The sequence below is a fragment of the Polypterus senegalus genome, unplaced genomic scaffold (genome assembly GCF_016835505.1).
Source record: "Polypterus senegalus isolate Bchr_013 unplaced genomic scaffold, ASM1683550v1 scaffold_2024, whole genome shotgun sequence".
NCBI classification, from domain to species: Eukaryota; Metazoa; Chordata; class Cladistia; order Polypteriformes; family Polypteridae; genus Polypterus; species Polypterus senegalus.
Genome location: NW_024377628.1, coordinates 11,764 through 26,423, shown reverse-complemented (window position 1 = coordinate 26,423; position 14,660 = coordinate 11,764). Strand labels below are relative to the sequence as shown.

The window sequence follows — 14,660 nt, the reverse complement described above, 5'->3', positions numbered from 1 at the left end:
GCCATACCAGACAGTGATGCAGCTGGTCAGGACACTCTCAATGGTGCCTCTGTAGAACATGGTGAGGATGGAAGGGGGAAGACGTGCTTGCTTCAGCCGCCTCAGGAAGTGTAGTCTCTGCTGGGCTTTCTTGATTAGTGATGAGGTGTTATGTGTCCACGTAAGTTCCTCAGTTAAGTGCACACCGAGGAACTTGGTACTCCTAACAATCTCCACATCTAAACCGTTGATGCTGAGCGGGATGTGGGCAGGGCGTGATTTTCTGAAGTCCACGATTATCTCTTTGTCTTGTCGACATTGAGAGATAGATTGTTGTCTTCACACCATGCGGACAGCCATTTCACCTCATCTCTGTATGCTCTTTCATCATCCCTGCTTATCAGTCCCAGCACCGTCATATCATCTGCAAACTTGATGATGTGATTGGTGTTGTGCGTGGCTGTGCAGTCGTGAGTCAGCAGGGTGAAGAGCAGTGGACTAAGCACACAGCCCTGCGGTGCTCCAGTGCTCAGTGTGATGATGCTGGAAGTGTTGTGGCCCATCTGAACTGACTGGGGCCTCTCTGTCAAGAAGTCCAGGATCCAATTGCAGAGGGTGGTGTTTAGGCCCAACCTGCTCAGTTTTACAACCAGCTTTGGAGGGATGATTGTGTTGAAGGCAGAGCTAAAGTCTATGAATAGCATCCTGACATATGTGTCTTTTTTATCCAGATGTGTCAGGGAGATGTGAAGGGCAGAGCATATGGCATCCTCAGTTGACCTGTTTGAGCGGTATGCAAACTGAAGAGGGTCAAGGGAGGCAGGGAGATTAGTCTTTATGTGTGACATGACTAACCTTTCAAAGCACTTCATTATGATTGGTGTGAGTGCAACTGGTCGGTAGTCATTCAGGCATGTCACTGATGACTTCTTTGGCACTGGTATGATGGTGGTCGACTTGAAGCATGTTGGGACTGACGACTGGCTCAGAGATGTGTTGAAGATGTCTGTGAGGACACCAGCCAGTTGACTTGCACATTCTTTGAGCACAAGACCAGGTATGTTGTCAGGTCCTGCAGCCTTCCGTGGATTGACTCTGGATAGAGTCCTCCTCACATCTGTTATGGAGAGACAGAGTGCTTGGTCAGTGGAGGGAGGTGTTGCTTTTCTCGCAGGCTCTTTGTTCTGTGCCTCAAACCGTGCAAAGAAGTTGTTCAGCTCATCTGGAAGGGAGGCATCACCATCACTGCTGTGTGGATTGGGCTTGTAGTTTGTAATTGCCTGAACACCCTGCCACATACGACGTGTGTCTCTGGTGCTGCTGAATTGTTTGTTGATCTTCTGCGCGTATGCCCACTTAGCTCTCCTTATAGCACGAGACAGGTTGGCTCTGGTCACCCTGAGGGCAGCCTTGTCTCCAGATCTGAAGGCTGCATTTCTGATCTTGAGCAGCTTGTGCACTTCTCTTGTCATCCAGGGCTTTTGGTTGGCTCTTGTGGTAACATCCTTGGTAACAGTAACATCCTCTATGCATTTGGAGATGTAGCCAGTCACAGAGTCTGTGTACTCCTCTAGATTGATGGAGTCACCATCCATAGCAGCCTCTCTGAAAATGTCCCAGTCTGTCAATTCAAAGCAGTCTTGGAGAGCTGAAACCGCACCAACCTGCCACACTCTGATGCTCTTGGGGCTGGTTTAGTGCGCTTAGCAGGGACTTGTATGCAGGAACCATAAAACGCTGATATGATCTGAACAGCCCAGGTGAGGGTGGGGTAGTGCCTTGTAGGCGTCAGGAGCTCCTGTAAACATTGTCCAGACAGCTTCCCTCTCTAGTTGCAAAGTTCACATTCTGGGAGAATTTTGGGAGAACTGACTTCAAGTTGGCATGATTGAAGTCTCCAGCAATAATGAAAATGCCTCGTGCGCTAGTTTGCAGTTTGCTGATGATCTCGTAGAGTTCGCTAGCCTGGTTAGCATTTGCGCTAGGCGGGAGGTAGAAGGCCACCACCATCACGCAACTGTATTCCCTTGGCAGGTAGAAAGGCCGACACCTTACTGATAAAACCTCTATCAGCGGGGAACAGTGTCGCGCAACTGAGGCAGTGTTCGTACACCACTCTCTGTTCACATAAACACACAGTCCGCCCGCTGGTCTTACGGACAAAGAGGCGTCTCTGTCCGCTCGGAAGATGGTCAGTCCGTCTAGCTGGATGGCCGAGTCTGCAATGTTTTCCTGGAGCCATGTCTCAGTGAAAATAAAGATGCAGCAGTCTCTCATTTCCCACTGCTTGGCCCGCTGCAGCTTTATATAATCCAGCTTGTTGTCCAGCGATCGGACGTTCGCAAGCAGAATAGACGGTATCGCAGGTCTAGTGGGGTTAGTTTTTAGCCTTGTGTGAACACCGCCACGTTTACCTCGTTTCTGTTTCCGATCTCTGCGCTTGCGTTTTCGCCAACTCAGCTTCTCAGGCTGCCGAATTAAGCAAAGGCTGCGGAGCGTCTCAGTCACCTCACTGGATATTTCGGCGCAGTTTCTTTGGAAATCTAGTAGGATTTGCCGCTCGTAAATGTATGTCTGCGTACTACTATCACTTAAATCTACATTTTTACTTATACTAGTTAAAAAAGACGAACAAAGATTAACACTAAACACCGCGTACTCGGAGCTCTGTAAGCCCTGCACGGGCGCGCCATTATCAATAAGCAATAACCAAATCTGGTGAATAAGGAGGACGTGGCAATACCTCAGAATTCAGTTTCTCCAGACAAGCCTTGGTTTCTTTTCTTAGCAGTGTGTGGGCAGGCATTGCCTTGCAGCAAAAGGACTCCTTGAGACAGCAGCCCCTGCCGCTTGGATTAAATAGCAGGCTTCACATTGGTCTCTAACAAGTCACAGTAACTTGCACTAGTGACTGTAATACCCCTCGGCTTGTGGTGTTCAACAATAACTCGTGCATGAGTGGTTGCAAGGTCAAGAAAAAAACTTTTATTCTTCTGGAATCCAGGCACTTTCAGGCAGGTAGCACAAGTGCATTGAGAAGGGTGGAGACTACGTTGAGAAATGACATTATAAGTTTTGTTAAAGTTTGTTCCATTTTCTAAAAAATCCCATTTTTTAACATTCACTACCCCCCTCGTATATTGTGCCTTGGCAGTGTTGTATACTAAAAGCAGTTTCTGCAACCAGGAAGCACTATTTGCAGGTTTGCTGTTACTGCATACATTGAATCTAAAATCTGAAGCAGAGTTACAAAGAGGATATTGCATTTTGTTTAACATACTTCCACAAGGAAGAGAATTGATTTCTTGCAACACTATTTTAAAGTGATTTGATAAATTTTAATCTGTTAGTAATGTAAAGAAAACCTGTTTGTTTGGACCATTGAGAACTGTAAGAACAGCACAAAATATTCAAAGGTTAAAACAAGCTGTCTAAATTCACCATGATGTCAGTCAGTAGCATCAAAGTTTTCAGTTTGGACTGTTTACTGAATTATTTGTCAAGATTTATCCTGTCACCGTATAAAAATGTTAATTGTGTATGAATTTTTTTGGAATAATTTTGCTACTTTATTCACTTAGGCTATTGAATTTTTAAATGGAAAGTGGGATATGTTGAACTCTTTGCAAACTCATTTAGAAAAATGTATTGTCAAAAGTGAAGCTCATTTGAAAAAGTTTATATTTTTAAAAATGTGTTTGAGACAAGGTAATTGCATTGATTTGTTTTTTTGACTACTTTATTCTTTATATAGCACCATCAAGCAAGTGACCCAAGTTAAGTAACAATTCATAATGTCCTTTAAAAAATCATCACATTGATACTGTTATAAATCATTTTTTTTTCCAGTGTCACTAACCTTACCCTAAACATTTACACTGGCAATGATATCTCAAGAATCTATACCCTGTTTTCAATGAAAATTATTATTTTATTAACAATACACTTTCTCTTTTAGCACTATTCATGTGAAAAATATTCTTGAAAGTAATCAAAAATATTTGTTGTTTATTATATGGCCATTGTCATTTGTGTATGTATGACTCTGGTGTCATTTATGCTAATATTCCTCTCCCTGGCTTCTTGCATTGTATTAATTTTCTTATTTTGAGAATTAAAAAATTCATATCCCCTGCTCTTATAAGTAACAGGTGAAGAACACCGGATATAAATTACCAGTTTTCCGTCCCCAAACACATTTCTTTCTTTGCTGGTGAATGCTATATAATAAATAACCCTCACATATAATGCAGACAGTTACAGTTGTAAAAAGTAAACAATAGAAAATACATAATCGGACACATTACAATTTATGCAAATCAACAAAATATGTACATGTACAGTGCATCTGGAAAGTATTCACAGCTCATCACTTTTTCCACATTTTATTATATTACAGCCTTATTCCAAAATGGATTAAATTCATTTTTTCCTCAGAATTCTACACACAACACCCCATAATGACAACATGAAAAAAGTTTACTTGAGATCTTTGCAAATTTATTAAAAATAATTGTTGTCCTGCTGAAAGATGAACCGTTGCCAGTATGCCTTTGCACATTGTTGCAGTCATCTTTCCCTTTATCCTGACTAGTCTCCCAGTTCCTGCCGCTGAAAAACATCCCCACAGCATGATGCTTCCACCACCATGCTTCACTGTAGGGATGGTATTGGCCTGGAGATGAGCGTTGCCTGGTTTCCTCCAAACGTGATGCCTGGCATTCACACCAGAGAGTTCAATCTTTGTCTCATCAGACCAGAGAATTTTGTTTCTCATGGTCTGAGAGTCCTTCAGGTGCCTTTTGGCAAACTCAGGCGGGCTGCCATGTGCCTTTTACTAAGGAGTGGCTTTTGTCTGGCCACTACCATACAGGCCTGATGGTGGATTGCTGCAGAGATGGTTGTCCTTCTGGAAGGTTCTTCTCTCTTCACAGAGGACCTCTGGAGATCTGACAGAGTGACCATCGGGTTCTTGGTCACCTCCCTGACTAAGGCCCTTCTCCCCTGATCGCTCAGTTTAGATGGCCGGCCAGCTCTAGGAAGAGTCCTGGTGGTTTTGAACTTCTTCCACTTACAGATGATGGAGGCCACTGTGCTAATTGGGACCTTCAAAGCAGCAGAAATTTTTCTGTAACCTTCCCCAGATTTGTGCCTCGAGACAATCCTGTCTCGGAGGTCTACAGACAATTCCTTTGACTTCGTGCTTGGTTTGTGCTCTGACATGAACCTGTCAACTGTAGGACCTTTATATAGACAGGTGTGTGGCTTTTCGAATCGTGTCCAATCAACTGAATTTACCACAGGTGGACTCCAGTTAAGCTGCAGAAACATCTCAAGGATGATCAGGGGAAACAGGATGCACCTGAGCTCAATTTTGAGCTTCATGGCAAAGGCTATGAATACTTATGTACATGGGCTTTCTCAATTTGTTTTATTTTTAAAAAATTTGCAAAGATCTCAAGTTAACTTTTTCACGCTTGTCATTATGGGGTGTTGTGTGTAGAATTCTGAGGAAAAAATATGAATTTAATCCATTTTGGAATGAGGCTATGACACAAGACAAAATGTGGAAAAGTAATGCTGTGAATACTGATATGATACTTTCTGGATGTACTGTATTATGTTATGTGATTAGTGTAGTTTTTGCGGACTGGCAGACACTGATGCCAACAGAACAGTCAAGGTGTTGAATGCAATACATACAGTGGAAACTCGGATACTGTAATCCCTCCTCGATCGTGGGGTTGCGTTCCAGAACCCCCCGCGATAGGTGAAAATCCGCGAAGTAGAGACCATATGTTTGTATGGTTATTTTTATATATTTTAAGCTCTTAGAAACTCTCCCACACTTATTATAAATATTCTCCGCACAGTTATATAGTAAACCCTCGTTTATAGCGGTTGATCTGCTCCAGACAGATAAATGAATTTCCAAGAAGTAGGATTGTTTATTTATAAATCTAATATTTTCAGTTAGAGCATTCAAAACCTGTTTACGACCTTCTAAATAAGATTTTTAACATTATTAGAGCCCTCTAGACATGAAATAACACCCTTTAGTCAAAAGTTTAAACTGTGCTCCATGACAAGACAGAGATGACAGTTCTTTCTCACAATTAAAAGAATGCAAACATATCTTCTCTTCAAAGGAGTGCGTGTAGCTGAGAATGTCAGAGAACGAGCAAGCGCGACAGAAAAGCAAACAATCAAAAAATCAATATGTGCTGTTGGGCTTTTAAGTATGCGCCACGGTAAAGCAGCTGCAAAGAAGGGAGCAATGTTAAGGTAGTCTTTCAGCATTTTTTAGAGTAGCGTCCATATCTTCTAAACAAACAGCCTCTGTGCAAACAGCCCCTTTGCTCACAGCCCCTCCATCAGGCAGAGAATGTCAGAGAGAGTGAAAGAGACAGAGAAAAGCAAACAATCAAGCACTGCTCGGGAAGCACATCGTATATCATTGAGGAGTTTTATTTAATACGTATTAAATGCTCTGATTGGGTAGCTTCCAAGCCATCTGCCAATAGCGCCCCTTGTATGAAATCAACTGGGCAAACAAACTGAGGAAGCATGTACTTTAAATTAAAAGACCCATTGTCTGCAAAAATCCGTGAACCAGCTAAACATGCATGATGTATATTTAGATATGCTTACATTTAAAATCTGTGATGGAGTGAAGCTGCGAAAGTCAAAGTGCGATATAGCGAGGGATCACTGTATAAGTAGAGGAGATATATTTTTTTCAACCATTTTTGTTTTATGTAATTTATGCTGACAGTTTGTTTGAGGCACAGCTATTTATGAAAATACATTTTGAAAAAAAGTCTTTAATATTTCATATTATAATTGTGACAAAATGTACATTTTCTACTGTATAAACATGTCTGGATGGTGCTGATTATTAATCTTGAAGATGCTTTGAGAACTAGTTGTGAAATTTCAGATATTGCATTTTGGTTCAAAATACAATATTAATTTAAATCTATTTCACCCAGCTCTAATTTAAATAAGTATAAGGCTTATGACAAATGAAAGTGAAAACAGAAATATTACTAATGCAAACAAATGAACAGTATCTTGTAATAGTTTTTCTTAAGGATTATTAAAGATTGAAATAAATGGTCTATGCTAAAAAAAAGTAATGCAGCATATCGGCAAGAAAGGTCCTGGGTGGCACAAAAGTTCAGAAACAAGTTGTAGTTTCCGGACACACCCAATGATAGGCATGAGACAGTATTTTGTTCTATCAAATTTCATGATCCAATATGAAATATGGCCATGTATTGTGTACTGTATGACATTACCACATAATGGAAATGAATCACAAAGGCAAATGGAAATGTCTTTCTTCAAAATCAGGGATTTCAAAATCTGTTTGAAAAGCTATGAATTAGCATTTTCATCCGACCAATATTAGCTGTCTTTTTAGTGGTTTGAAGATGAAAGTTGTTGGCACATCTTGCTGTCAACCCTTTTAAAAGCTTCTTTCTCTCTTGTTTTAAATTAAAAACAAACCCTTTCTAAATAGTCAGCCTGTATACATTCTTTCATATTAACATTTCTCATCTGTGTTTCATTCTTTGCACTGTCCATTCCCACATTTATCTTCCCATGAAAAGAAAACTGCTTTAATAGCTTACATAATTAAAATGCTGTTTGTGAACTTACTACCATGTATTTATTTTTAAATGCATTAATGTACTGTTATATTGTATTGTATAACCTTTCATTTTCGGGTATAAGAAAGTGTTTGGGTGAAAATATAGCAGTGCTCACTCCATCTTAATCTGCCAGTTACTGATGGTTTGTCCCAAGGTTCAATTATGAGTCGGATACAGTACATGTTAATGATATTTTTTCATCTTTAAGAGATGTTTACTCAGAGAATAGTGTTATTTTCTGTTGTTTAAACTCTATTGAATTTATTTAAAATAGATGATACTTCTGCAGTAGACAAATAAACAATTTAACTTACCTGGACCTGCTATTTTATACTTTATTTCTGTTTGTGGCTCATGCATAACACTTTACATTTTACAAATTCGGAATCTTTTGTGAGTATTCCAAAGCAGCATATAGAGTAAAGTTGTGCAACATGTGGAAATAAATGCACTGATTATGTAGAGGGTATAAAACATTTTTCATATGTTATAGTAATAATGACAAAATGTTGATATGAAGTGCCTAATGTGTGAAGACTGATGTCCAAATATCAAATACACTTTCACAAAACGGTATAACAAAACAAGTGTGCTTTTGTTCAATAATAAAACCGAAGAAAAATAAATTGTTCAATTTACATGTTGCTGTCAGTGTGTTTAAACTGAAGCCCAAATGTCAATCGAAAGCAAAGATTTTTGCATGCCTGTGTGTTTGCGTCTGTCACGTTTGAAACGTGGTGGTCTCACAGATACCTACTTCGCTGGTGCAGGGGTTAAGTTGTTCTAACATTCTGAAAAAATCCTTGTACATCCTTACAAGATGGAAATGCTGTATTTTAACAGATGGCTGTAATGAACGATATCTTTATAGTTTTATTTCCTCCTCTGAACCCTTTCAAGTGTTAGTAACGTTGGCAGATATACGAGTCATCTGTGTGCATGTCTTGGAGTTGCTAACGTTCATAGGACAGGCTACTGCAAAACTCAAACTGTCTTTTACTTTGCACTCAGTACTGCTGGATAAACTCCCATCTCTGTTGTGATTCTGAACTAGACTGACCAGGTTTGATAATATTTGTGTGTGTATGTGTGTGTGTATGTGTATGTTCTTTATGTTTATGTGCAACTCACTTTAAATAAATTAAGTTATTTGAAATTGTAATTATGATTTCAGTTGTTGTGAAGCAGTGATCTTGTATTTTCTTTTCATCTTTAAGCAATTGGTGTCAAAAGACAATTTTATATGCTCAGCAATGATTGGTCATATTAATTTTTGAACAAGTTTTTTTTTTCTCTTTTAAGGAAAATCCTGCTTTTGCTTAAATCAGCAGATTCTTTACAAATTGTTGTCTGTCCTAAAATATTCAACTGTAAATGGTCTGGCAGTTTTTAAAATTTTATTCTGTAAAAGTTATTCTGTTAATTTTCAGTCAATAACATAATCTCCCAGTCTTTCTAATTTTCTGCTTTCTCCACTGCAATCTGCAAATGGTGTACTGGAAATACTAAGGCTTTCCTTTTGAGAAAACAAGTGGTTTCTCTTTTTTTCAGAAAGCAGAAGACAGAGAGTGGGGGTTAATGAGGATTAAGCAAATTTACAGATAAGAGTCAATTTAAAGTAAATAGCATCTTTCAGTGTTGTGAAACTGTTAGGAACCTTATAGTTTTTACAGTGGATGTTATTAGTACATGTCATTTAACCTGTTTAAATGTTCAACTAAAACATTTATTTTGAAAACCATAGACATTTAATGTATTTCTTTTCATTCATGTTTCCTTCAAAAACTAATACTTAAGCATACTAACAATATTGGTACAATAGTTATCAATAATCGATTTTTTATGCCCACTTACCAATATTGTTACTGGTCTAAAAAGTCTGTATTGGTCGAGCTGTAATGTAAGAGTTCTGGAAAGCAACAATCCACAATGTTGGAGCAGAAACAAAGCAACCCTGTTGCTTCCAAATTACAATTTTTAAGATTGTCATTATCATTCTTGTTCAGTTTTTCCATCTATTCTGAATATGCTAGTAGGTGTAACATTGAAGGAGCTGCAGTCTTTCAGTGTCATTTGCCCCAGTGTCCACTCCACTTATATTGTCATTACTGTATTACCATGTAATTAAGGGAACCTTATTTCAGGAATTTGAAATAATGAATTCCAAATAAAGAAGCATCAGCTAATTTGCCTATTTCAGAAGGCATTCAAACATAAACACAATAGTCTCATAGTAATGGATTATGTTTGAAGTTGACTTCCTGTATACATTCTTTAAGCTTTATACATTTAATTGGTTTCCTATTTGGTATAAATTATAGAAACAAATGAAGATGATTTTAATTAAGTCTGAGTGGAGTTGCACATTTTAAAGTGTTTTCAACTGTGTTCCCAGTCAATATGTCAGCCCTTTAATGTCATATTGTGTTTTTGATACAGGTCACTGATTGTATTATTCTTCACATTGCAGAGCTTTTGGAGTGTATATAATAATATCCTCCAGTGACTACTTTGCCTTTGAGGTGTAGTTACCACTTAATGCGTGAGAAAGACGGCCTCTGTGGTGAGTATGCAGTTAAAATATTTTTCTGCAACTTTTTGCACATTATGGGTGTTTTGCAATGCTAAACCTGCTACCAGTAGCATTCATTTGTTATCCAGGTTTGCTGGAAACAGAGAAGTGCTTGTGTTCACATTTTCTGTGTTACAGTACAGTTTGTTTTATCCATTGATTTGTTTTCCCATTTGATTCTCCTTACACTAGTATACAAGTATTTTTTGAAAAATATTTTGAGAGTTAATGTGTATTTTCCACTGTTCACAGGATTCTTTTGAAATGACTTATTTTACCATTATTGATACTGTTGTTGCCATTTCTTTGTATTTCCTTTTAGACTGGAAAATGCACCCAACACAATGAGTTGTGAAGTAGTTTTGAAGTTTGTCTTGCACATGCATTTTTTGTTGGTTTCTAAAAGTCAATATATGTATTTTAAAATGTTTGGAATTGAATAAGAGATGTCAAATTCTGTGGGAAGAAACTGCTGAGAACAAATTCTACCAGACTTAAACTCGCTTTGTTGTTGTAATGTACTTGAACTTCTTTCACCAGTGGATGGCATCAGGGAACACAAATGACATTAATAGGTCTAAAAGAAATTATGTAGTTTTGTAAGGCTTGTATTACTACTTGGACAGCTTCTGTGTAGATCTGATTGGAACTAGATAACAATTTCTCTTCTTTAAGCACTGCTTTATTTTTCAAACCATAGGTTTTAAATTTTGCATTCATGTACTTTTCACCATAAGTTGTGCTTTTGATGTATAATTTTAGCCTTTGTCTCCAAAGCTGTTTGGGTGAGAGGCTGTAAACAAGATCAGCTTGTTAGCAGTGGCCACGATCTTGTTAGGGTATGATAAAGGAAAATCTCTATTTAAACCACAAATTCTCTTCTGATCTTTCCATTTCAAATACATTGGAGTGGTATTCCATTTAAACTGTTTCACTCATTGGCAATTTTATGTTGATTGCTGACATGAGTGTAAAATACATTTTAACGCAGTGTTTTGAAATAACACATTGACAACACTAATAGTAGTAATACATAATACTAATAGTAATAGCACAAAAATTTAAAATATGGCTATCTAGTGAGTAGAACACAGCAGTAAATATGAACAAGCATAACATCCATAGACAGGTTAATAATAAAAATGCTTTTAAAGTGTACTTACCTCGTATACAATGCACATTACTTATTAAGAATTTCTTTTTATCATTTCAAATCCTTGATCTGACCATTTTCAGGCTTTAAAAAATACTTGCAAGAAGCCTGTTAAAACTCATCTCTAGCATCCTCATATAAATTCCACTTGTAGCTATAACTCAACCTTCAGCTTAACACTAGAATTACCAAAGCCTACGTAAAAACTTGTAAATCTGGCCCACCTTAAATCCCTTCTCACTTCTCCCAGCGCCTTTTGTCTTGTAAATGTGCCGATCAAGACAAACAGCAAGCAGCCTACTATTCCAACCCCCACAGCCACAGAACATGACACAGTTCTCCCAGCTCATGCCTTGAATATCTGGGAGTTCAGTGCTGGAGTTTTAGAGTGAAATAATAGATTGTTATTTGGAACATGTGCATTTCATGTGTGTTCTGTTTCTACAATAATCTTTGTAAACACATTGTTAAAACCGAAATGTTTTTCATATTTTAGTAATAAATGACAAAATATAGGCATAAACTATATAATGTGCGAAGCCTGAAGTCCAAAGATCAAATAAACATTTTCACAAAAAGGTTCAAGGATGATACAACAGTTTCCGTGGCACAGCAGTAAGAATTTCTGATCTGGTTCGATCCTGATTGCCTCGTATATTTACCGTTTTGAGTAGTGAGCTGCTGTTATTGTTAATATTATACAATAAACACATACATTTGGTTTGTGTCTGTAGCAGCGCTGTACCTTTATAGTACTTGTAAAGTTAGCGTGTTTCCCCATTCCCCCACACATTTTTCCCTGTCGCGGTAACGATACATACTACCACAGCCCCCAAACCCCCCCAACCCCATGGATCTGACGTTGTTAGTTTTTATTTGAAACTGGGAATAACTGTAGATGTGAGTGGTGTTTTGAGACAATGGAACTGGACATTCTCTGATCTGGATGGATAAAAGCTGACACACAAACGCTGGTGAATCTGCTTTATTCGACTGTCACTTGATTATTTTTTTTTTTTTGTTCAGTTTTATTGAGTGTTCCTTCTCACTCTGAATTAGTATGAGCCTTATGGTCCAGAGTGTACCTTTGCTCCGCTTAGCTAGTGATGATACCTGTTTGTTTATTGATTTTTAAAGTTTGTCCTTTTCACTACTACGCCGGGTGGAGCCGTGGGGGACAGCTAGTATCAAGATAACTAAAGCACACTCATTTTAAGAAATAGAATAAATCAATTTATTGATAAGCACAGTGATTATAGGAGTATGATAACTACATATTGACATACAAGGCAGGACCCAGAAAGAGTCTGGCTTTTATTGGTTATTTTAAGTTCTATTATATTGGCCCAGATAAACAGTTTAATGATACCAAGTCCTTAAAGATGATGCCCCATGTTATATGACATTGTTGCTACTTCATGTTCAAATGGAGGATACTTCTATGTTAGAGTGCCCCTTTTTCTCTTTGTAATATGGCCCTTTGCATGTGGTGTGCAATGCTTTTTTCAGGTAGGCTTTTTGCTGTGTTATCTACACCTTCATGGGAAAAAAGATGGCAAAAGACATTTAGATGCTGAAGTAATAACTACTTTGGTCTTCTTAGCCCACTGGTACAGTGTTTGGATTGGCAGATTGGATCTTGCCTTTCCCATTCACAAAGAGAAGAGATCATCAGCTTTCAGCTCCCAGGGAGAGTGATCCCTCAGCTTTTAGTTTCAGAGAGTACTTAATGTCATTTTGGAAAGTCTGAGAGCAGAGTTCCTCAAAGAGATGCCACAGGATTCCCTGAGAATCGTTATTTAGGATGGTGCAGCTAGTTTTGAAGAAATGTATAATCTTTCACTATTGGATTAAAGTCCTTTTCGTGCATTCTCACCGTTGTGTTATTTTGTCTATCAGAATTGTCATTTGCTCAATTATAGCTCTTTGTCTTTGTGTGTATATTTTGGCTTTTAACCTGAAAGAGTCTCACAAAGATGTCAGTTCAACTCCAATCTGCACCTTTATTAGTTGATGACATACAGGCTTTGGGCCTGTTACAAAGAGCTCTGTCATTACTTTGTATGTATGCTTAACAGGCCTGCTGCATCCCTAAAGCCTAGTAAAATGGGCAGTGCTCTCTTGTTGTAGAGTAGTGGTAAGAAATGTGGGAGCTTTGGACTTCACTAACAGAAGAGAATGTTGTCTAAGAAATGTGGGAGCTTTGGACTTACTAACAGAAGAGAATGTTGCCTATCTGATGTATTCTATTTTACATACCATGACAGAATAGAAGAAAGAAAGGGGAAAAAAAACGTTGCGATTGCTGCTGGACTCACTACAGCTGTTAACCTTTGTGCAGTGCTGTTACAGCTCCTGTTGTGAGGCACCATGCTTTTACTGTTACAAAATGGGGGGAGCATGACTGTGCTGTAGAACTGTTAAATTAGCCAAAAATAAGGATTCCATATTCTAATTAAAAAAGTAAATATTCAAATATGTTTGAACTGGGTTAACAATTCTGGATGTTATACATGTTTGTACATGCTTTTTTTAATATACCTTCCTGTAATGCCCATACAACTGTGAAAATAAATAACAGTAGTTAAAAAATCCTACTTGACACCTGAGCAACTGTTAATTAAATAAATGTCACAATACATTGGCAGTGCAGATAGCCAACTAAGTGCTACAAGAACCATGCAACATTGTCACAAGCACTTTGTGTTTTTCAGAGGCACTACAATGGGAAAAGTTAAAATATTAATAATAATGTAGAGGAGCACATTGCCAGCATGTGTGGCTTGTAAGAGTTTAAGCACCTTTCGTGGCTGCTTTATGGTTCTGTCTTGACATGGATTACAAGGAATATGTGTCATTTAGTAAGAGCATGACATGAAGAGATTAGTGAGCAAAGTAAAACTGCATGCAAGTGACAGGTAGGCTTGTTTTATTATTTTGATGTGTCCAATGGTCAATGCTAGGGTACAGTTAATATCATGGCATTGAGAATAAAAGCCTGCCGGCAGCTGTGGACTAGCCAGAAAAGTGGCATCTGTGTTAGCTTATGGGAATGTCATGGTATCAAGTCAGTGTTCGCACAATCTTTCCCCAACAGATGCAACAATGTTTTAATAAGGGTAGCCTGATTATATTACACGCTTATTTTAGGCAGGGGTTGGTAACATTTTAAAAAAGAGTCATTTTATCCTAAATGTTTGATCTAAGATTTACATACAGCTGCAATTGGTAGAGAAGAGTGTTTAAAATACAATTTTTTAATGTGGTATGGGTTTATATGCAATTAACACAAAAACAA

General features: G+C 38.1%; 1 protein-coding gene across 1 annotated transcript in view; it reads left to right on the top strand.

The window, feature by feature from the left end:
• LOC120519359 (eukaryotic translation initiation factor 4E type 3-like) overlaps nucleotides 1-10,182 on the top strand; it is a 41,273-nt gene extending 31,091 nt beyond the window's left edge. The window contains exon 3 of the mRNA XM_039742454.1: nucleotides 10,108-10,182. Coding sequence (XP_039598388.1) covers nucleotides 10,108-10,143 — 36 coding nt within the window. The 3' untranslated portion in view covers nucleotides 10,144-10,182. The remainder of the gene's footprint in view (nucleotides 1-10,107) is intronic.
• The last annotated feature ends 4,478 nt before the right edge of the window (nucleotides 10,183-14,660 follow it).